The following is a 25,606-nucleotide window of genomic DNA, read 5'->3' as shown; positions in this document are numbered from 1 at the left end:
ATATTTCGATGCGAATGTTGGCAGTACTGCTCATATTTCAGTTCTGCCAATATCGCCAAGGGGCAAAACTCGTAACCTTTACTACTTTTATTTCTTGGAAAAATAAATTGCTGGTAAATGTAACTAATTTATTTGTTGTGACTACAATTACTATCCTTACTAATGTAACCTTCATAGGAGGACTAACGGCGACTTGTTGTCGTACAAAACTGGTTAGTTACTGTTACCATCGAAGTAGTTGTTGTAGCTTATACCAACTCTACTAATAAGGAGCTTCTTGTCGCATCTAACCATTTTTTTCAGTGTTATAGTTGAATTTGCAACCAAATAATTAAAATTTTAACCAAATAGTTAAAATTTGAAATAAATATAGCCTTCAGCCAATTATAGTTGATCTTTTAACGAAAAAAAGTCAAAAATGTGATATCCAAATTTTCAGTTAAACAAATAATTGTTTATCTGGAAAAAACAGAATTTTCACCAAAATTGTTTAAATTTCAACCGAAAAAGGTATAGTTCAATTTGCAGAAAAATCATTCATTTTCAACCAAATAAAAACTAATTTTTAACAAAATAGTTAGATTTTCAACCAAAGAAATAAATCTTAGCCAAAAAAATTTTTTATTGACCAAGTATTAAATTTTCGAAGAAAAAAGATTAATTTTCGTCGAAAAATGTAAAAGTCGATATTTTAACCAAAAATAATTTTAATTTTTAATAAAAAACAGTTGAATTTAAATAAAAATACAAAATTTTCACGAAATATACGAATGTTCAACCAAAACAGATTAATTTTTCAACAAAATAGTTAAAATTTAAAACTACAAAAATTAATTTTCAACAAAATGGTACACTTAAAAAAACGACTAAATTTTAATTAAAAATAGTTGCAACTTCAACGAAACAGTTGAATTTTTAATTCGAAAAATTGATTTTTGTAGGATTCCGTTTAATTTTTAAGAAGAAAAATGACTTTTCAACAACAAAATTACTTTTCTTCCGAAAAAAAATCATTAACTATCAACCTAAAAGGACGAATTTTCATAAAAAATTTAATTTTCAACTAAAAAGATTCATTTTGTATCAAAAATGAAATAGTTAAAATTTGAAGTCAAGAATTATATTAATATTAAATATAAAACAGTTAAATTCTACCAAAAATGACAATTTTAAACAAAATGTGGGAATTCTCATCCAACTAGTTCAATTTTAAACCAGAAAATATCCATTTTCTGCCAAAAATGGAAGATTAAAATTTTCAGCTAAAAAATTACATTTCAACCAAAGAGATGAAATTTGAAAACATTTTTTTTTAATAAAGTAGTTTATCATTCAAAGAGGTAATTGATTTTTTAACAAAGAAAAATAAATTTTTAACGAAAAATGTAAAAATTGGTATTTGAAACCAAAACGATTTTAATTTTGAATAAAAAAGATTTGAATTCAACCAAGAATACAAGTTGTTAGGGAAATAGTTGAATCTTCAAGAAAAAAATTAATTTTTTATAGAGAAAAATGAGTTTAAACAAAAAGAAAAGGTAAATTTTCTATAAAAAATAAAGTTGGTCATCATTCAACAAGAAATTTTTATTTTTAACAATGAAAAAAAATTTAACGAAAAATATAATAGTTGATATTTGTACGAAAAAACGATTTCCATTTTAAATAAAAAAAAACAGTCAAATTCAATAAAAAATAATAACTTTTGACGAAATAGTTGAATCCTCAACAAAAAAGTTGTTTTTTTTAACATTGAAAGATGAATTTAAACGAAAAATTCATTTTTAACCATATTACGTAATTTTCAAGACAGAAAGTCGAATTTTTCAGAAGGCAGATGAATTTTCAACGAAGAAAGTTGAATTTTCAACAAAAAATAGTTGGATTTATGTTTGGGTTCTATTAATTCAGTTCGCATTTGAGCAATAAAGCAAGAAAAAATGGATAAAGAGGGATTCTTAGAAAAAATGGAGAAAAGAGAGGAATAAGGAAAATATAGGAATAGGGGTGAAAGTGTGAGCCCGCACTTAGGAGTAATTAAATGATCAGGTTTGATATGTGCTAGTATCTGTTTTTAAATTTGGGAGCAACGACCTTCTTAATACTCTGATAATAATAGAAGATTAGAACTGATAACGTGCAGTCAAAAAGAAGCAAAAGAAACCTATAATTTTCAATTACTCTTTACTTGTATTTTAATTTCAGTCTGTCTTTTGCGAAAGTCAAATAAAATTTGGTTATTTAATATCCAACGAAAACTACACATTGTGATTTTTGAGTAAAAATCTTTGAATAATCATTGTTTTGAAGAAAAAAAAATTTGCTAAGTGACTGGAAATATTTTAGTCTGGAGGAAGAATATAAGGACACGTGAGAGGGAGGAATGGATAAAAGAGGTGGAGAAGTAAAAGAGACGAAATGGAGAGGTTGGACAATAACAGATTGCAGTTGTGGCACGAGCGAGCAGCTTTGGTTCGAGTCAGGATACCGGCTCGAAAGAGGAGGCAGGTGCCACTTTTTTTCTCGATTCGCTAACTTCACAAAGAACAAAAGGAGAAGAGAAACGATTTTAAAAAAAGGTAGTGAAAAAGGCTCATTGCCACTTGTGCAGCTTCCACGCTTTAAGATTGTAAAATGTTAAAGTAAGTACAAAGCATTCTTCACTTACTTTTTTGCTCCTTCCTTTTTGCACCCTTAGAATACTCGAACTTAAAAGCTATTTTATCCACATTTTTACTGTCATCAAATTTATTTTGTTTTATTAAAAAAGGAATTTGGATATTATATTGGAGGAAGAGAAGGAGGAGAAGAGCAATAAGTATATTTCTTTGGACCGTTTTTATAAAGAATGATTTATCTTAAATATTTGTATTAGTATTTTTATTCATAGGTTTAGAATTTGTATTTCCGTCACCGAGTTTTCCAAAAAAAAAAAAAAATCACACACAAAACACGAAAAAAAATTTCGAAAGAAACTCACCGTTTTTTTACTCCGCTGGCTACAGATGGTTCGACCACTAGGGCAGACCCGAGGTAGGTGAATCCTGGAAGAATACAAGAAGAAATTGATGTTAGAAGACATTTTGAAAACGTCCGAAAATGTAATTCAGGGTAAGCGTTTTAAACGAGGGAAAAAATTCTCGGTCATTTCCCGGTTCACAAGAACTGAAAAATTCTTTTTCAAAGTTCGAACAAATTAATTTATTCAAAGTAGAACTCTTTTGAATTTTTAACTTTAATAGCTGAAGCATAAACAATTTCTCATTTAAAAATATAAATCTACAAGCTATCCCTTCAATACTAAAAACTGAAGAATGAATCAATAAATTAGTGAATCTTCAAAATTCTGCCATATTCAGCAGTTTTAAGTTAGGAGTATTAAAAATTGACAGATTCAATTTTTTTTAAATTGAACACTTTCTAAATGAAGATCAATTATTTTGATTTTAAATTGCTTTAAGTGAATAATTCTTTCATTTTTATTTATACATCGCTAAATATTTTTTTTAAATGTTCAAAAAAAAATCATCGATCAATAATTTTCCAGTTCACAAGAACTGAAAAATTAAATAAAAAGTTCAAACAAATTAATGTATTGATAGTAGAACTCCTTTAAATTTTAAAATTTTATAGTTGAAGCTTAAACCATTTCTGATTTAAAAATATAAATCTACACGCTATCATTTTGAATGATCAAAACTGAAGAATGAATCAATAAATTTATAAATGTTGAAAATTATACCGTTTTCAGAAATTTTAAGTTAGCAGCATTAAAAATTGATCAATTCAATTTTTTTTTTTTTATTAAACACTTTTTAAATGAAGTTAAATTATTTTGATTTTAAATTGCTTCAAGTAAATAATTGTTCCATTTTTATTTAAACGTCACTAAATATTTTTTTAATTTCCTTTTTTTAATAAAAAAAAACGTCGAATTGAATGGGTTAGACTGAAATAATATTTTAATAGGATTTGTAACTGAATAAAAACATTCTGTAAAATCAAATATTGTCAAATTTTAAATACTCAAACTGCAGTTTAAGTATAAACGCATTAATCATTTAATATTTACAGTTCATCCACTTAAAACGTTTTTGATACCAAATTCAATTTCGAACTTTTAATTGCTTATAAATAAAAACTGCACTTTAAACCTCTTCAAATGCAAAATGTAGGCTTAAAAATGAAGACCTAAAATGGACAATTTTTAAAGTAAAGGATTTACAACTACGCACTGTAAACTGGGTGATTGAAAAAAGTTTTTTTTTAGTTTAAAGTCAATTGAGAAAGTTTACAATTGAACAGTTGATTTTTTTAGTTTTAGTTTATATTTTCAAACTTAAACATTAGAATACAAATAAGATTTTTAAAAATGAGGACAGAACGCAAAAAATTGGTTGAATTCAGTTTTAAATTTTAGAATTAATTTAATTCTTGGTTTAGTTAATTTATAATGTATAGTACACATTAAAGTAGAAAAAATATATAAATAACAAAATTTTCATTTTTCTATACTTCTGGCATAACGGGAATTCTACACGTTTGGTCTGACCAAAGGCAGATTATCTACTTATTTTTTGCCTGAAAAGGGTTCTAAAGCTAAAATTCCATTTTAAGAATAAAAGGAGAATTCTGTTTATGTTTAAAAATACTCAATTGGAAATTGGATTCATGATTGAAAAATGTAATTCTTTTTATCTAGGATCACAAAGTTTGCAGTGCCTGATAATTTACATAAATTCGAAATTGAACATCTTTTTAATTTGGGTGGTCCCAATTTCGTTGGTTCAAGAGGAATTCAATTTCAGTGTTTAATTTTCAAATATAATTTTTCAAGATTAAAATCGTTTTCAAATCTAAATTTCTATCAATCTGAATCTGCATATTTGATTCTTTTCTCATTACATTCTGATGCTCATAAACTGGAATTACCAACAATTTCGGGTTTTACCAAATTTGAATTATGCTTTAAATTTAAAATTTTTAAACTTAAACATATGTGTTTATTAAAATTTGAAATTTTTTCACAGCTTTAGCGAATTATAAGTTTGGCATTACCTATTACTGAGAGGAGTATGAATCCAAACAAAAATGTATTAATGATGGAATTCAGATATGATATTGGAGGAGAGCAATATATCTTTATTTAAAATATAAATAAAAATGCTAATTAATTAAAAATAAAGTTTCTTTTTCCAGTTATGTTTTCATTGAGTTTAGTAATCTACTGGTATCGATAGAGATTACACCTTTTTGCCGTGTTCAGTTCCCAAAACATAAAAATTTAAATGAATAATTTTGAGACTAATAAATAGGCAAAAAACATCTAGTATTGTGTTCCTAGTCCTGTTAAGCATACATTGTGCAGTATCCAACGTGTTAGGAATGGAATCAAAATAAGCAGGTGTGAATATTTGTCATTCATGGCGAAGGAAGGCAGGCAGTATTTCCTAGTGGCGACTCAAATGGAATTTTAATAACGTTTTTAGGGTGGGCATAAATCGGATAGTTTGCGGGTTTGGAATGATTCTCATGGAAAAGCGGCCAAGTGCGTTTTTGCTACCGGTTTACCCGTCATTTCCGGGTGCAGTGTATGGCCAATGGCCAATGGCGAACGGTTGCACGTGCTCCTCGCTAGTAACGTGAAATCGCAACGTGCACCATCGTATTCAGTCTTATTCTAATCAGGATCAAGAGGTTATGTGAACGTAGAGCTGTGCTTGGTCTCGTACTTCTGGATTTTGGGCCAGGGCCAACGAGCCTGGCCCCTTCTTCTTCCAAGCACTGCGCAGGCCCGAACGACTTACTAGTTATCCACGCGTATTTCCTTTCCTTTTCATTCCTCTATGTGCCAGGTGTCTTCTACCATACCGGTCGTATCATCTAATTTCCCACAACCAGTTTCTTACTCTCTCTCTATGTCTATCGCAAACCAACCCCTACGAATTTTTATCTATTTTTCAACGCCATCTACCGACCTCTATGCATTTTCATAAACAATGATTTTTAAAGCTCGAAAAATTAGCTTTCAGCATTTTAAATAACTTTGTAAATTACTAATAGTAAGCGCATTGTTCGCGATAAATATTCAAATTAAATTTTGAGTCTTTTAATTATATCTCATACGGTGTGCATGCACTCAAAGTGATCATTGTTCGATTCAAGATGACACATTGACACATACATAGGGTATTAGTTCTCATGTTTTAACAAACCAAAAACATTAATTAAACTTGAAATTAAGAATCAAGATGAATTCCACATGAGACTTAAAGTCTTCCTGACCCAAAATTTATTATCCACCAAGAATACTTTTCAATTTTTGGTCTTCAAATATTCACGAAAAAAAGAAATATAGACATCCAGATAAATCCAAAGATGTTCATCAGAAGCTTCTATCTGTATCTTTGTCAGGCAGTCACAGTTTACAAAATTTTGAGTTATTTGATAAATTTACGGCTATTGTCTGTAAGATTTACAGACTTTTGATTTGATTTTAAAATCTGAAGATGTTCATTTGACAGAAAAGTTCAGTAAATGTTACAGAATATGTCCGTAAATTTAGAAAATAACTTAAAATTTTTTGTAAACACTGCAGAAAATTCTGTAATCTTTACAGAAAATCTATGCTGTCCCCATTTTAACTGAAAATTCTGTAACCTTAACATCATTTTTTTCTGCACACACGTTCTTGTGGTCAATTTCTAAAATTTTGTCATTTGAATAAATATTTACCAAGAAAGAGAAGGCTGAATTTTCTTTAATTTTCGGGTACATTTCCACGGTTTTAAACTTCCAACTCTTCTAATACAGACAAAAAATTTCATACACAGGTTCGTTAGGTTTTTTTCGGGTCTTATAAATTCTTCATTTGACTTTTTTGGAAACAATGTAATTTTTTCATTATTTATCTGAAAAGGAAGCATAGGTTTTTCTCTTTACCAGCTTTATGGTTAAAAAGTGGGATATTTATTTTTTATTTATGAAAATAAGGAATGACTAGTTTTGGAAAATTGACCAACTCTTTTGGCGATTATTATAAATATTTTAACATCAATATATAAATGCTGTCTACTACAATTTCAATAGGTATTCTCGCATTCTTTTCATTAGTCGTAACCATTTTTTGAAAAATTAAAAATGATTAATAAATTACCATTTGAAATTTCAACAATTTTGTTAAAAGTTATCATTTTTTGTTTAAAATTCGTTTTCTTGTGCTAAAAATTTAGCTATTTTTGTGAAAAATACAACTATTCTATTGCAAATAACTTTTTGGTTAAAAATCCATCTGCTTTGTAGAACATTAATTTGTTTGGATTGAAAATGCAACAATTTGATTGACAACTTTTTACTTTCTTGACAGAAAAGTCTTTCTTGGTTACAAATTCAACTATATGTTTGAAAGTTGAACTACTCTGTTAAAAAAATTCATTTTTTCGTTGAAGATTCGTCATTTAAGTTAAAAAATCATCTATATGGTTACAAAATTAACTATTTTGTTAAAAATCCAACTATTTGGCTAAGAATTTAAAGGATTTAAAATTGAATTTATATATAGTGTATTTAGAAGAATGATTCAACTTGAAGAAAAAAGTGACTTGAAGTGTATTTAGTATGATATTCCAGTTTGCGGGTGGAGGTTGGAATGCAGAGATCAGGAATTGGGGATTCTGAGAGCATGTACGGTTACGAGAAAACTTTTAAGCATCTAAGTATTCTAACTTCAAGCCGATGCGATTTCTAACACCCGTCTCTTTTCTCATAATTTATGTGTCTTTAAACATAAAGATAAACTGCTATGTTATTCTTAACGTGTCGTTACGTGTGAGTCTACATCTAAGTTACGTGACCGGGAATTTTGGTAATCGTTCATCAAGAATTTTGTTTCCCATCAAATAATACAAAGTTAGCAATTTGTTTCAAGATCTACATGCGGACCAACCTAACAAAAAACTTGTTCCTAATCAAAGACAGTCAACCATACATATAAGGTTGGACCTTATGCTTCTGTAATCTAAAAATCTGAGGATTGTTTTCATTCAGACTTCAATAATGCAAAAATGGTTTTTAAGAACTAAGAATGTTGGAATTATAAAAGCCAAGCCTTGTGAAGCAACTATACAGTAAATCTGAAGGTAACATTTTTGCTGAAACGTTCGATTGATTGGAAAATATGTATCAACATAAAGAAACATAATTCTGTTGCAGGTCGAATTGATTCCATCAGCTTTAGTGATTTCTCCTGCCAATTGTTTTTTGCAAGCATCTCCTCTTTGAAATCTGAATTTTGAGTATCTTTCAACAACAAAATGAGCTGATTATAATAACCACATCTCGCAAATTTCTCAACTCCATCCATGCAAACTGGCTACAGGAAATTTCTAAGACAATAGTACTGGTCTTAGAGCTCTTTGTGTGCATGTTTCGGTGAGTGATAACAATCTCGAAATTTCGAGTAGATTCGCGGGACATGTGCGGCACGGGCACGATTACATTCAAAGTGAGGTTACTAAAAGAAAAAAAAAGAAAACGATGCTTACTCCGCACATTCACAGGGACCAATGGGTGTGGGTTTATACGTATAATCGTGTATACATATTGAAAAGGTACAATGGCGTGTGGCGAGTGGCGGAATTGTTCGCGAGAGTCCATTAAATGCAGCAGAATGCTTGGTACAATGAAAAGTATATGGATCTGAGTTACCGGGTGAACTAGCTTGGGAATGCGAATGAATTAAAAATACGAATATAAGTATGAAACATGATTGTTGGAGGAACGAAGATAAAATTGAGTTAGAAAAGGGGAGAGAAAAATACACACATATAAGTATATGAATACATACATGTATGTTTTCTACATACTTGGATGTACCATCGTTTTCTGCAGGTTTATGAGGGGCGGGCGGACATAAAAGGGGTGCGAGGAAAGCGAGAATGACCGAAGAACAGAAAAATTGAATAAGGTTGAGAGGCTCTAGATGGCTACTTAGTATGTCCTGCGTCAAATGTCCCCTTCATATTTAAACCAGCCCCCATAGTAACAATAATAATATTCGTAAGTGTTCTTACGAGTGGATTGGCGACAGTGGATATGGTCTAACAGGTTTTATGCAAAAGCCAATTCGCGGCAAGATGTCCACCTCGATGCAGGATCGTCGACGAGATCCTAATTCGACTCGTATATCGAGACCAAGAAAAAAACCAACGAGAAATTATACGGTCGATTTCTTTCGTAGCACCTATCCTCAAAACAGGGGTGCTGAGTGTGACAGCAATGGGGTGAATGGGGCAGTTCCTCCAGTTTTAAACAATGTTTCACAATGTATCGAATTGCCTCTTCAGGTGTAACATCCTCTTCAAATTTCAATTCAAATCCAGAACTTTTAGAAATTTCAACAATTTATTCGTCCCTAAAGCCAACAACTTACAGCAGTATCACACTAAATATTAAGGCATCAAATTTTGATACAAAAGTTACATTCGCTGCAGTGCGGAAAAAATTAAAATCCACGTAGGAAGATGTGAATTTAGTTATAATTTTCAATGCAGCGGTTTTCTAGGACGAATTGATCCACAGAATAAAGTAATGATAAAATTTGTCGCAGGAAATTTTTTAGAGGGATAAAATTTTATTCAGACAACTTAGTGTTTTTCAAAAAACATGTGTTGTCATGGAAAAACAAAAGAAAGTTTAACCATTATTAGTTAAAGTTTATCCTGTGAAATTAATTTTTGTTGTAGCGAATCTTTCATCGGAAGTCGATGTAATGTTTATCTTCTGTTTTTTCTGTGCCCACTTCTAGATAAAAATTTGAAAACTTGCTATTTAATGTGATTCTCTGAAAAAATCCAAGAATCAATAATGATTGAATTTCGGCAAGCTCACATGCAATTATTTCCATTAAAACAACAGAAAACATCAATAAAGGAGAGAATTGTAAACAGTGGACTTCTCTTTCTTTTACGGTATCGTTGTTGCAGGTATTATTTTATACACGAGATGTTCTGTTTTTAAATCGGATAACTTCATGCTGTTATTTTCAGTGTAAAACAAATTACTTCAGGATCCCACTAGTAAATCAATTTACTACCATACTCTAGATTGTTTTTTTCTTTGTCTTCTTTTAATACCAGAAAGGTGCCCTGAAATATTTGTTTACAGCGAGAAAAGAAGAGGACGCATCTCTCAACTTTTGATTTAACTTTTTAATCTTTAAACAAACAAAAAACACTTGCCATCAATTTAACACGTCCCTGAACTAGTAAAAGTTTGGCATTACAGTTGAAATTTACTAATGAATAGTGAAATTATTTTTTTTTTGCGATTTAAATTTGATTAATTCTAATTCATTCCTAAAAAAAGTAAACTTTGAGATTCATAGTAATTTGTTTTAAAATAGAATTAGACACACTAAATTGTTCAAAGTAAAACAAATCCTTCAAATTGTTCGACACAGTTTGTAATTTTTCTGAATTTATCAAGACGTCAATATCTAAATTTTAGAATTTGACTCTTAAATTCAGTTTATTTAAATCGAAATTAATTTACTGACCTTTCGAAGTAAAAAAAAATTTTAGCTGGATTTAAATTCATCTCTGAATTAGAGCGGATAACAATTCTAAGTTTTTTTATTGTGATCTTGCCAGAAATAATTGCAATTAATACCTTCGAAAAAAATTACTGAATATTAAAGAAACAAAAAACTTTTGTAGTAGCAAGTTACACAAAAATCGTAATTTTAAATTATTGAATTACCTCTTAGACATATAGCTCTTTAAGAAATACATCATTTTTTAAACAACATTATGAACTGAATTAAGAAAGTAATGTTTAATTCAATAAAAAATTTGAATAAGCTAAATTCTGAGTTTTTACTACTTCAAATTAAGAGAATAATAAATCTAAATCAGCAATAAAAATATAAACGAGACAGATTTTTGTCATAATAAGGCCCCCTGAATAAACGAACCATTTTATCTCCACTTCTTTCGAATGGTGATTTTTTATAGCCACCATGGAAAATAGCCCGAGGATACGAACCTTTGTGGTTTAAAATGCAATCAGAATTGCGGAAAATGTAACGTCTCACCAAAAAAGATTAATGCTGCTTGGGGTTACCCTTACATTAAGGGCTGAAGTTTCACATGAAAAAAAGTTCCCTAAGATATTTTAGCTCGTAAAAATTTCATAACGAGACAAGTTTTTTCGCCACATGTAATTAAAATAATCCACAAAAAGTATTCTTAACGAGTTTTTATACGAAGGCACTAAGGCTGATTTGAAAGAATTTTTATTTTTAAAAATATAATGCCGCAGTTTATTAAACACGGGGTCGACAACAATGCCGCGAGATTAGTCAACAAATTCCAAAGAAAGAAATATACTGAGATACGAGACGAGTTTTGAGAAACTTGGTAGGAGTATTAATGTAAATAACGCTCAACAATCAGTTATGAATACATCTAACTTTCAGGATCGCGATACTGGTCTACTCCCGAATCCTGATTATAAACATACAAGCTTCTTGCCGGTTATTGTACAAATATTCATCGCCTTTTCATACATGGTGGTCAGGTTTGGACAAAAGATATGAGAAGAAAAAGGGGATATGATGTAGTGTACGGGCCCTCGGGAATTAGAAGCTTTTTTAAAAATATTAGAAAAATTATTGCTATGTTTAAAGAAATCAAATCGCACTGGGTTGGTAATTGATCCTCAGCACTCTTTACCCTATACATATTTTTCGTTTCACTAATATTTTTGCACTATGTAAAAAAGACTGTTTATGTTTTTTTTCAATGCAAAAGAAATGTTCTTTTTTAAAATGTGCACACCCGTTATATGCCTAAAATATACCGGCGACGTATGGGCCAAGCGATGCTAAGAAATGCAGAAACAGCAGTTGCTATGCTAGGTGGTGTTCCCTCTCCAATACGGACATCTCTAAGCGGTAGTAAGATTCACGCACTATGCGTGCATGCACCCAAACATTCAAAAAATCCTATTCGTACACGTGTTCTAAACTCGTAAAGACTACACATGTTTCTCGATAAAAAGAGTGTGTGTGTGTGGAGTAATACTCATATACACAAAAGCACAATACTCTTGCAGAGACGTGCACCAGAATCTAACGGACACATACTTAAAAGACATAAGGGTGTAGTAGGAGGGAAAAAAGCAGTAGCGTATCAAAAAAAAAAAAAAGACACTTTGATAGAACACGATAAAAAAGTGATAAGAGACTCTGACGAAGTAATGGAATTTGTGATAGATACAGAAAGAGGCTTCTGATGGACATCTTTGAATTTCTCTGAATTTTTCCGTATGCCTTTCTTTCGTAAATAATTTAAGCCAAAAAATCAAAAAGGAGGATGAGAAATTTAGCTTCAGAAAGACTTTAACGGTCATGTGGAATTCATCTTGATTCTTAATTTCAAGTTTAAACCATGTTTTTGGTTTGTTTTAAATGCTCTTCATTTATAGATGTAGCTGAATATTGTATCACAAAGCTCAATGCTAATAATTCTTCTGGATCCATAGTTCTGAACTACATTCCCTTTCCCCTTCTAAAAATTAAAATGCAATATCATATTCATATATCATCTTAATCATACGACCATTTCTTCTTTAATCCGCAACCCACTTGAGGTCGGAAGCAACAAAAAAAATCTACCGGAAACGTGCCAGGACGAGTTGTGTCGGTTTTTAGGGAATCTCTGGAATCCTGATCTATAATTCGTGTCCCTGTCGTTCTGATTACGCCACTGGGCGATAGAGCGAAAGAGAGGGGTACATAAAATAGAGAGGGAGAGAAAGAGAGGAAAGTGGTTGGAACCAAGTGTAGTCGGGGCTAAACTAAACCAAGCGAGTTTTAGGGAGCCGGTGGATGCGGGTAAGAGAGTAGGTTAGCAGGCTCTCCTCTCCCGAGGGAGAGGGTAATAGCGGATTGTCCTGGAGACCGAGGAGGATGGCAAGTGCCTTTATAGTGGGTCAGTACTAGCCGACACCCGGCAGAGCAAGTAGGGCTCAAGGTCTCTCCCGCTCCCCTTCACGAAAACTATGCTAACCAGGTAGGTGAACATAAAGTACGTGTGCCTTAGAAGCTGTGCCTCGAACCCTTTCGTGTACGACCCATGTACTAAATTCGGAGATGCTTGTTCAGTTCAGGATTTGTTGCATCTAAGCTCCTAGGAACTAGAACTAGGCTGTTGAGAGATGAAATAATAGGTTAGGATGGTCTGAAATTAAGAGAGGATTCTTAGAGGATAAGAAATTTTGATTGAGGGAGAGTTTAGCTGTTGTGCTGACTTCATCTCAATTTTCAATTATTAGTCGAAGCGATGTTTTTGGTTTGTTGCAGATGTTGAAATGAATATTGGCAATTATCAAAAACGAGTAGGAATAGTTTCAGTATAAGATTCAATTCATATATGATTATGCTCTCTTGTCGAACTTGTTTTCATTGATAGTTATCGACCCAACTTATGTTTAGACATTGATCTACAAGATCGCCTATTGATTATTTCTAGTGAAGGGCTATTTCAGCAGCGAAGATAGTGAATTCTATTCAGATATTCTGCAACTCTTTTGTTACATCCATATCAATTCACAAACGTCAATTCCGAGTTATATATTAAAGTGTTGATATTGAACATGCATTGTGTATTTATGTTTCTAAGTCTAAAGGAAGGAACATTCAGTAGAATGACTCAGCTATGGAAGAGAGCTGGTCTCTGATCAAAACACTTTAAGATCTTCCAAATTAGGTAATAAGATTTTTCTATTTTAATACGTTTTCAGCTATTTTTTAGAATTTGTCTCAATCCCTAATCATCAAACTAACAGATGTTTGGTATTGTCAAACATTCTGTTATTAGAACAACAACTACGTGTAACCTTTCCTTATATCTTAATAGTAAAAATACTTACGATTTAAGATTTGCATCAAGTTAGACAAGTATAATTTTCAAAGAATGGACCGTGGGACAAGGGAAGTATCTCTGATTAATTTTTTCTCAAGCATAACCCAAAATCAGCTTCATCACCTCTTTTCATGATACCGTGACCATCAATTTGGGTCCTGTATTCTGTCTTTCTTTCCTATGGAGAACACACCAGCTCTACACTGGGGAAATAATGAAATATTTAGGTTGCAGGAATGGGTCGGGAACGGGAATGAGAACAGGTTCCTGTTGCACATTCCGAGTCGTTCTGAATGCCGATGCTTCGAAAACGGCGGTTATGGCACGACTAGGTTCATAAATTAATGTTTGGTCGCACCGAAACACTCCAGTTTAATATCACCGTTCCACGACCCTAAATCAATCACCAATTACTACTTTCGGAACCATTGAATGCGCTGCTCGAATCTTCATCACAAATTCGTGAGATTCCTTGAGAATGAATTCCCTGGTTTAATTTAATAAGGGGATCCATTGCATACCAACTTAGTACATATCTGATAAGGTTGATTGGCCAATACCTACAACTTTTTTCTGATTCCTCGCTACTTGAATCTTAGGAATCGATAACAAATTCTTATCATTGCGATTCAAGAGAATGAAGAGGATTCGACTGAATAAAATTGGAGCAGTTTGTCGGTCGTCAGTAAGGGTATAATTCGGCATCTCGATCCATAAGGCTTTCGGCTTCGCAAAGAGTAAAGTAAGAATCGTATGGTTGGCCTTGTGGCATACTTCTCTCCCTCTCATTCTTCCATCCGATTCGATCCTCTCGTTTCCCTTCGTTTTGGAATCACCCTCTCATTTTTCTCTCTCTCCCTCGCACTCATTTGGTTTTCTCCGCGTGAGAGCGAGCAGACAAAGAGAGAACGACAAACACAATGGATTACTTAGGCGGGTAGGTTAGTTTGCCGAACAAAACGATCGGACCCACGCACGTTAAGATAGGTCCTGACTTGAAAGGGACTCAATTCAAATGTTAATAAAAAATTGGAAAACAAATTTTGAAAATTTGGCAGAACACTTGAGAATATTATATTTTAGGATAGGTTTCTAGTCTAGACTCAAGTGTCCAGTTGCCTAGTCTAGCTGGTACGAGGTATGAGAAATACCAGGGTCTCCTCTTTTTTATTGCTTTTCATATTATGATCCGGCGTGACGCAGACCCGAAAGAGCCTTTTATGCAAATGTACTCGAAACCGTTTACAATGACAACGATTGTCTCCTGAACCTCGCTTTGAATTTGATACTTGTACTATCGTCGTATTCCAAGTATGTTCCTCAATGAAATTCCTCTCTGTCGAGTGTAAATAGATAACAAACCCTTTATCTGAGTCTCGTGTAAGTACAAAGTTCAGCGAGTTGCATGACAACGGATGAGCCGAGAAAACTGAGCACTTCTAATGCAACCATCAGCAACATTCTGCCTGACAACGGGTACTGCATCTACATGATTCATTCTGCAATTATTTGTGTGAACCTTTTTTTTCCCACGGATTTTTTAATTAGATGCATAAAGACTGAATTCATTTCTAATATTTCCCTTCTTTAGAGTCTTTCAACTATAACCCTACTAATTTTAAGAAACAGTTATATGAAATGTCTTTCCGTGTGGACCAGTAAGGAAAGACAGAAGAGCGAGGATCTTTTTTCGCGTTAGATTAAATCACTCGGTCACTTTTATTTTCTGGGAGTCGGTCCAGGACACAAAGGGCTGCAATTCTCGGAAGAGATTCGCTCGAGACTCGAGAATTAAAATAATATCCGCTCGTTTGGAGATTAATGGCGCCTTGGCAATGTAATATCTCCACGATGCCTATGATACATCCAACTCTCCTCCGTAGAGAGATGATTCTCTCTTCTTTTTTTTTGTCTTTTCCTTTCTGCCACATCTTTGCTCTTCCTTCTTCACCTCCTCGTTGATTCTCTCCCCTTCCCCTTCTCTCTGTGCTCTTCATTCTAACCGACAAACTGGCGCTTATTGACCCCGGAACACCGGATGTAAGATGAGGGGACCGCGAATCAAAAAAATAAAAATACGCTCGCGGTATCGTATACATTTTTCTATACCACATGCAGCCTTTATCTCTTTTATCTTGGGAATGTACAAAAATAGAATATGAAATCACAGGCCATGGACTCATTTGAGATCTCTAGAAATTCTTCTAAATCCCCTAAAATCCCTTGAAATCTTTGAAACCCTTTTGATATCATTTTAAAATCCCTTAAAATGTTTGAAATCCCTAAATTTCTTAACGCTGATGGAGGCTGATGAAATCTTTTATTTTACTTTGAAATCTTAAGAAATAATTTGAAAATGCTTGGAAATGTTGTAATCTCTTCGAAGTTTGTATAATCCCAAAAAAGCTTTAGAAAATATCATTAATCATCAAAATAAATATATACCTATTATAAATAAAATAGTTTTAATTAAAATTCTAACAATTTGAGATTTGGGCCCTGTGGGACGGCTACTCTCCGGACCACGAAAATCTGAAAGGAGGGGGAACTCGGTCAAACTTCAACGGAAGAAGTGACAGGAGAATTTCTTGATATTTTATCGTTGGATTATTTTCTTACTTTGACAAATAATCGATACTGAAACGTGAATCTAATTTGATAAAACATTAAAATAAAGTATCTTTTTCCCTGTCGGTCTCTGGCTTAAATTATGTAATAAAATTTCTGCGCATCATAATAAATGAATGCACAATCGTGGGATTATACAAGCAATGGACTTCGTCTTTCAAGTCTGCAGAGTCATTGAATAAACCGAGTATATGAAAATGTAAGCATAGAATGAGATATGTAAGTGTGAGAGAGCAAGATTGGCCCCCCCGAAAATATATACTAACAGTGTCGTCTGCTAGAAGTCAATGGCCGCGTATCTAAAACAAACACGTGTCCAAAGAGGCTTCTTTAAAGCGCGAAAAATAGAGACGGAAAATAAAAAGGAGAAACAAAGAGGAAAGATCCGTGTGAAGAAGTCGTTAGCGAAATATCAGTGAGTTCTCGATGGAAAAGAACGAATATAGATTCAGTTTAAGATCAAAGGGATGACGACAGATGTCCACAACAGAAAATATCTCGGAATTTCAGCGAATTTAATTATGTTAACGGAAACTAAACAGAGGGTGATCGCAAAACTTCATTTTTCAAAATCCCTGATTTTTTCCTAGCCAATTTTACATTTTTTGTATCATTTGCAACGTAGAATCTTTTATAAACGGAATAAAACGATTTCCAAATAATATTTCAAAGTTTAAAATGTATTTATTTTATTTTAAAAATATTAGTTTTGTACCATAAAAAACGAATTTTCAATCCAAAAGGACGAATTTTCAACAAAACAGTTCAATTTCCAACCAAAAAAGATAACTTTATAACAATAGTTAAATTGTCAACAAAATAATTGACAGTTGACTTTTAAACCCGAATAGAAGAATTTGCAACAAAAAAGTTAAATTTAAATCAAGAAAAATGAATTTTCAACCAAATAGTTGAATTTACGACAAAAAAATTTAACCAAACAATTGCATTTGTAATCAAATAGTTGAAATTTAGACCAAATAGTTTAATTTTCAACCAACAAAATTGTTAAGTTTGTAACCAAACAATCGCTTTTAAATCAAAAAAGATTTAACTTGAACGAAAAACATATTGAAACAAATAGTTAAATGTCCAACCCTAAAAGACAATTGTTTTAGAAAACAGACGAAGAACAGAACAAAGAGATAAATTTACAAAAGTTTAATTTGAAAAAATGTAATGGCTGATATCTCAACCAAATAGATGAAATTTCTGCCAAAAGAGATGAATCTTAAAAACCAAAAACATTAGTTTATACCAACAACAAAAATTAAATTTTAGCGAAATAATTGAATTTTCAACCAAAAAATAATTTTTTAACAAATTAGTTCGACTTTCAAGCTAGAAGTGAAATTCTTCAACCAAAAAGACGAATTTTCCACAAATAATAAGTTTTCAGTCAAGAAAGAGAAAAAACGCATCTAATTTGTCAAATTTTCGAGCCAAAAAACGAATTTTCTCTAAAAAAGTTGAAATTTTATTTCAAAAATATTAAATTCCGGCAAAAAAGTTAATCTTCAACTAAACAGTTTCATTTTTAAACAAAAAAATAAAAGAAATTTCCAAACAAGAAGATTAATTTTATAACAAAAAATAATTTTCAACTAACAAAAATAATTTTTTAAGGAGGTAGTTAAATTTTTTATTTAAAAAAATCAATTATCAACAAAATAATTCATCTTTCAACCTAAGCGATAAATTTTCAACTAAGTTGACGGATCTTCATTTGAAAAAGGAATAGTTACATTTTTATTTTAAATATTAATTTTAAATTAAATAAATGAAATGAAAACTAAGAAAAATTAATTTTTAAAGAAAATTAAAAGTTATATTTTTAGTTAAAAATATCAATTTTTAACAACAAAAAAACGAATTTTGAACAAAGTGATTATATTATCAACAAAAAAAATTTTTTTCAAAGAAAATAGTTTAATTTTTAATTAACAATGATCAATCATCAACAAAATAGTTCAACCGAAGAGATAAATTTTCAACTAAATTTATTGATTAATCTTCATTTGGAAATGGAACAGTGGAATTTCATTTTAAATATTAATTTTCTACTAAAGAGAGAAATTATCAAATAAAAAAGATTAATGTACAATCAAAAATGAAAGTCATATTTCAAGTTAAAAATATCGATTTTAAACAACAACAAAAACGAATTTTGAAAGAAAAAGTTAACTTTTCAACAACCGAAATTTTATTAACACAGTAGTTGAATTTCTAATGAACAAACATCAGTTATTAACAAAATAGTTCAGCTTTCAATCGATGAGATAAATTTTCAACTAAGTTGATGAATCTTTATTTGGAAATGGAATAGTTCGATTTTTATTTAAAAAATTAATTTCCAACCAGAGATGAATTTCTAACAATAATTTAATTTTCTACCGTCAGAAGGTAGAAAGTCAGTAAAGCCATTTTCAAATTCCCTAATCTTCCCTGACCAATTTTTCATTTTTCAAATTAAAATAAAATAATAAAAAGTGAATTATCCTTGACAGTTATTTAATATGTCTCCTACAGAAATTCCCTGACTTTTCCCCGATTTCCAGGTTTTCCCTGACCTAGGGCCACCCTCTAAAATCTCTAAATAGTTGTACAATTATTTTTAAATTGAACTACTGTTTCTTGTGAGAGAGGAATGTCCAGTGAGATAATTGATGGAGACGAAATAAAAATAAATGGTCTACTGAAGTGAATAATTCATTAATAATTTTCTCTGAAGAAATACGAATCGCCGGCACATGCAGCACGTCAAATAACTTATTCGGATGCTAGCAGCTAGACCGAAAGGAACAAGAAGAAGCAAGCTAGCAAGGAAGGCTTTGGCTTCTCTATGCCACCCTTTTTTTGCTTCTCTTCCTTTTAACTTATCTCCCTTTCTCTCCTTCCCTGTATTTCGTGGCGCCCTAAAGATAGCACTTCCTTCCTCCTTGAGGGCACAGAAGCACTTTCCTTATACACTAAAGTCGAAACCTGAACTACATTCGTGAACTCCGCGGATCAGCTCCGCAGTTCATATACCGCGAAATCATGTCTGGTCTCGTGAAGAGATTCTTGTCTGGCAAACATGAAATAAAATAGAAAAATCTCCAGCGAAACGAATGATTAAAAGTGAAGAGAAATGATTGATCTAAAATTTATACCTAGAAGCAAGTGAATTTTCAACCAAAATCCAAAAATGATTACTTTTTAACAAAACTCAACTGAAATGAGGCATCTCCAACCAAAAAATGAGTTTTTAACAAAGCTGTTAAACTTTCGAGGAAGTAGTTACATTTTCTACAAAACTAATGAATATTTAACAAAGAAAATTGATTTTCGACCAAAAAAGACGAATGTTCAACCACAAGAAATGAATGTTTAATTCAGAGGACGTATATTCAACAAAACAGTGGAATTTTTCGACCTACACGAATTTTCAAACATATAGTTGAATTATCAACTAATAAATAAACGTTTCAAACTAAAAGTGGAGCAGTCATGTTTTAAGTTTAAACAATTAATTATCAACCAAAAAATGAATTTTCAACCAGTATAATACCAGTATAATAAAAAGATAAATTGTCAACAAAGAGCATTAAATTTTTACCAAAAAGCTAATTTTCCACAAAACAGTTGATTTTTCAACCAAACAGTTTCATTTTTTAACCAAAAAGCATACATTTTCAACTATAAAAGATCAATTTTAATTTAAAAAATAAATTTTCAACAACAAAAAATAATATTTTCAACAACATGTTTAAATTTTCAACTACAGAAATGAATTTTTAACTTAAAACTATGAATTCTTAACGACAAATGTAATATTTGATATATGAATAATCAATACATATTTTAATTTTCATAAAGAACAAATTAGTTCAGCAACAAACTATGGATTTTCATTTAATTATTTTAATTTTCAACCGAAGAAATTAAATTTTAACAAAAATGTTGATCTTAACAAACATAATTTTCAATAAGAGCCTTTATTTTTAAACCAAAGAAACAAATTTTCAACCAAATATTTGAATTTTAACTAAAAAAATTTGTATTAAAAAAATAAACTAACTTTCGATGAAGTTCGACGATAATTCATTGTTAAGCAAATAGTTGAATTTTCTATAAATATAGTTCAATGTTTAACCCTAAAAAATTAATTTTGTACAAAACAGGTTAATTTTCAACCAAAAAACTGACTTTTCACAAAGTTGTTAAATTTTTTACAACGCTGATTAGTTTTTAACAAAATAATTGAATTTTAACCAAAAGCATAATTTTTTAACTAAGAAGATTAATTTGCTACCCAAAAAGATGAATTTTGAACTAAAAAGGATGACTTTGCAACAACAGTGTTGAATTTCCAAACAAATAATATAACTTCTTACTACAAATATAATCGTCAGGAAGAGGCATTATTTTCGAGTCACAATTTATTTTTTTATAACAAAAAAAAAACAACTAATTTTCAACCAAAGAGATTAATTTCCTATTCCATATATTGAAATCAACATGAAACACCTAATATTTCAAGTTCAAATATATTAAACTTTCACCAAAATACTTGAATTTTCATCTCAAATTATGCATCTCCAGAAAAAAAATTAACAAAACGCATTAAATTTGTACCTACCAATATAGTTGAATTTTGAACCAAGAATATTAACTGATTACTAAGTAAATCAAATTTATAACAAAAACATGAATAGTTAAATTTTTGGTTAAAAAATTACTTGACACCAAAGAAAAACGAATTTCCTACAAAATCTTTCATTTTTTCATCATAATAGTTCAATTTTCAACCAAGAAGATGAATTTTTAACCGCGTAATTTGTACGAATTTCTACCATGAAGATTAATTTTCTACCAAGAAGGGCCAATAATTAACAAACTAAATGAATTTTCTACTAAAAATGATAAATTTAGAATAAGAAAGGGAATAGTTAAATTTTCACTTTAAAAAATTACATTCCAGCATTAAAAAAACGAATTTCCAACCAAATAATTACATTTTTCATCAAAATAGTTCAATTTTCAACCAATAAAATGAATTTTCAAACGAGAATCTTAATTTCCTATGAAAAAACGAGATAAGAAAAAAAATTGAATTTTCAAGTTAGAAAGACAAATTTAAACAAATGATGAAACAATTCAATTCTCAGATAACAAAATTCATTTTTAACCATAGAAACGAATTTTCAAAAATATGGTTAAATTTTCAAATAAAGAAATGAACTTGCTACCAAAATAGTTAGTCTTTGATCAAGAATTTCAAGCCCCCGCATGAAGAAGAGATTAAAATTTCTCCTCGGCTACTTGACAATCTTTCTGCAACGTGAATCCCAGGAATCTCAGATTTGCTGACTACTCTCAACTGGGATTTTTTCACGAAAGATAACTCTAGTCAGAGTCTTCAAACCTTTATTCATAATAAATTATTATGAATAAATTTTTTTAATTTACGCCAAAAACCTTCTAATCAATTTTTAAAGTGAATGATTAAAAACTAAAAATATTCCACACCTGTCTAAAATACTGTCTAAAATTAAATTTTTTTTTAATTTTGAAGATATCTAATTCAGAAAAATTCATCCTCAAAACTTTCCCATTTTGTGAGTCTTAAATAAAACAAATACAAAATTTTTAATTTGTACTTTTCGAATGCTGAGCTAAGCGCACCTTCACGTCCCTGGATTTTTATTTTCTAATAATAAAAACATGAAATATTTAAAAATCTATAACAGCCAATTTTTTAATACTGAGCATTACATTTTTTCAAACGAAATCTCTTGAAATTTCTTGGAATTTTTTTCCCTGCCTTTCTCTAGAAATTTTTTGAAAACCCTTTAATATCTAGACATTTTTGGGAACCGTGAAAATACATTATCGTTTATGTAGAAGACATTTTAAATTCCATAAGTATAAATTCAATTCAATTTCTCTCTAAATAAACATCAAAGATGTAACATATATAATACAAAATGTTTAAGTATTAATAATTAAAAAAATGTTTTAAGCGAATTAAATAATTTAATAAATAATTAATTCTAAGTAGTAAGATATGTTGAAAAAACTATTCATAATTTTGATACTTCCATAGATGACAATATTTGTTACGTTTCTAGAAATCTTATCTGTTTTCATAAATATTTCTCAATTTTAGAAAGCACAATTAAATAAAAAAAATGTTTTTTTTTTAAATTAAAAAATACCATTTTTTATTTTAATTTGGTATAAAAGAAAAGCTTAGGTTTCTTCATATGAGAAAAAACAAGAGAAAGAAGTTTGTTTAAATTTTGATAAGTCTTTACATTAATTGTTATATGACATGTATACTTAAAGAAAAAAATATTTAACAGCTAAATAAAAAATGCGCTTTTTGCCGAACTATACAAAATTCGTCTTCTTTAGTTAAATCTAGCTGTTTTTTTTTTAATTTTAATAGGAAATATATTTTTTTGAAATATTAATTAATTAATAATTGTCTTGAAAGCTTGAAATTCGAACTATTTGGTACGAAATTAAACTGACATTATGACAATTTCTTTTAAGAATATAAATTAATTCTCTTAAATCAAAATTTGCAACCTCATTTTTGCTTAAAAATTGATTTTTTTTTATGTAAAAAATTCAAATGTTTAATTTAACTATTTTGATGAAAATTTATGTAGTTTGTTGAAAACTCAACTATTTGGTTAAGAAATTGCGTATTTTGTTGAAAATTCGTCTTTTTGTTTAAAAATTTAATTATTTGGTTGAAAATTCGTCTTTTTGTTTAAAAGTTTAATTATTTGGTTGAAAATTCAATTACAGTGAAACTCTTCTATAGGGCCGATTTTAGGAACGACAGTGGGTTTGAAATAACTCATTATAGCCCGCATCGCTTTTGTTTGTTCACGCTTGAGTGCTTGCCTGAGTAACAACTGCAGACCCGGCACACCCCGCACAGCTCCTGTTACATCCATCTGTGGCGCAGCGTCAATTCTCGGATGGGCTATAGAAGGGAGGGCTATTAATGTGTTTTACTGTATTTTGAAGAAAGCACACTTTTCTGGTTATAAATTCTTTGAGATGGCGGAATTTTATTTTACCTAATCAGCGCAGAAGCTCAACAATATTTGTCAAGAAAATGTAAATAAATAGTGTCATTAGCGGACAATTTTGAGAAAAAAGTCAATTTCTTTTCAAATGGTAGTAATATAGTGTCATCACTCGAGAAAAGTGTCAATAGTGTGTTAATGTCGCGGTCTGTAAAAGTGATTATGAAATGCAAAAGTATTATAGCTGTTAAATATAGCCATACTACTAATTTTGAAATCCCTTGAAAAACATTTATTTTATTCCCTAAAGTTCTCTATAAATGTGTTAAAACCGCTGGACACATCTAGAAATCTTGAAAGATATAAAAAATCTTGAAAATTTTCTTAGGGCTAATTTGAATAGGTTTAAATTGCAACTTCAGTGGTATAGCTATGCTAAGATAGTTATACTACTCTTTAGTAGTATAGCTTTGAGAGACATATACTATTCTTTAGTAGTATAGCCGTAAGATATAGATATACTACTAATTTAGAAATCCCTCGAAAAAAAATTATTTTATCCCCTAAATTTCTCTAGAAATTCGTTAAAATCCCTTAAACACCTGGAAATCTTGAAAGATATAGAAAATCTTGAACATTTCTTTAGGGCTTTTTTGAATAGGTTTGAATTGCAACTTTAGTAGTACAGCTTTGAGGGACAGCTATACTACTCTTTAGTAGTACAGCTATAAGATATATCTATACTACTAATTTAGAAATCCCTTACAAAAAATTTGTTTTATTCCCTAAAGTTCTCTAGTAATTCGTTAAAACTTCTTGAAACGCCTAGAAATCTTGAAAAGTTTAGAAAATCTTAAAAAATTTCTTAGGGCTAATTTGAATAGGTTTGAAATGCAGCTTTAGTAGTAAAGCTCTGAGATATAGTTATATTACTAACTTTTATACTGGTATTATTATCGACAGTTTATAGTCTGAGGGTTGCCTAACTCTAACCTAAGCAGTAACCACTCGAACCACCGCATCGGCGGAGCCGGCGTCTAGCGATTGTTTCACCTGCTTCTGGCTGCAGTCTCTCGACACACGGTTCGCACTAATTACTTACGCCTTTTTGAGTCAATTAAAACGTGCAATGGTACTGCCTCGCTCTTGTTTGCTGACCGATGCAAACAATCCTCTCCTCGTTATATCTACGAACGGTTGTAAATTTAGACTTCGCGAAACTCGCACAAAAATAATACGAGTGTGTAAAGCTGCTGAGATCGGATTCATTCAGGATGCACGTTACATATGTCGTGGTTCTCAACTCGAAAGTCCAACATCAAGGTCAAGAACAAATCGAAGGCCTTCGGGGAATCCCAAATCTCCAGATCTTACTAGCTCTGATCAAGGCTTTCGACTTCCGCCAAAAGTCCAATTATCGAATTCTTTCAAACTCAAATTTTACTTTTTAAGTTATTCCAAACTTCATTTCATAAGGCCACTCAAAAAAAAACGTGAGACTTTTTTTAATCATTTGTACATCCATCCATGCTTATAATGATGGACATAATATATTTTAGACTTTTGAAAATTACGTGACAAATTGCCAGATCCTTCTTCCTTAACATGAAAAATGATTAAATACTGAAATAATCGATTTTCTCTACAGTTATCATTAAATTACTAATATGTGTAAATGAATCCACGGTAGGAAGGTTTTCCTACTAAACTTACATGTAGTCTGAATTTAAAAAAGTATAGTCCGAAATCAAAGTGTGTTAAGGAAAATTATCTTTATTTATTAATGAAACTGAAGTTCGCAACGTTTACGACAAGGAAAATATTTCTTTATGACAAGCTCGAGACCTAAAATGTTATCGTTTTATATAGTTCTATTTGATGTCAAAAGAAGCCCTTTATAGTTTCATTCCCCTAGCACTCTAGGATCACCCCTAAAATCATCCCCAAACATTACAAAAATCATTAAAAATTCCCTAATTTTGAGATCTAAAATTTTATTCTTTTAGATGGTTCCATTTAATGTAC

General features: G+C 30.7%; 1 protein-coding gene across 2 annotated transcripts in view; it reads right to left on the bottom strand.

Annotated features, from left to right (window-relative positions):
• The window catches only part of LOC117168911 (insulin-like growth factor 2 mRNA-binding protein 1), a 176,068-nt gene that overhangs the window by 133,145 nt on the left and 17,317 nt on the right, over positions 1 to 25,606 (bottom strand). For both annotated transcript variants that reach the window (XM_033354855.1, XM_033354856.1), the window contains exon 2: positions 2,981 to 3,044. In XM_033354855.1, the coding sequence (XP_033210746.1) occupies positions 2,981 to 3,044 (64 nt within the window). The remainder of the gene's footprint in view (positions 1 to 2,980; positions 3,045 to 25,606) is intronic.

The sequence above is a fragment of the Belonocnema kinseyi genome, chromosome 3 (genome assembly GCF_010883055.1).
Source record: "Belonocnema kinseyi isolate 2016_QV_RU_SX_M_011 chromosome 3, B_treatae_v1, whole genome shotgun sequence".
Lineage (NCBI taxonomy): Eukaryota > Metazoa > Arthropoda > Insecta > Hymenoptera > Cynipidae > Belonocnema > Belonocnema kinseyi.
The sequence above is the reverse complement of the archived record's forward strand: the minus strand, read 5'-3'. Positions and strand labels throughout refer to the sequence as shown.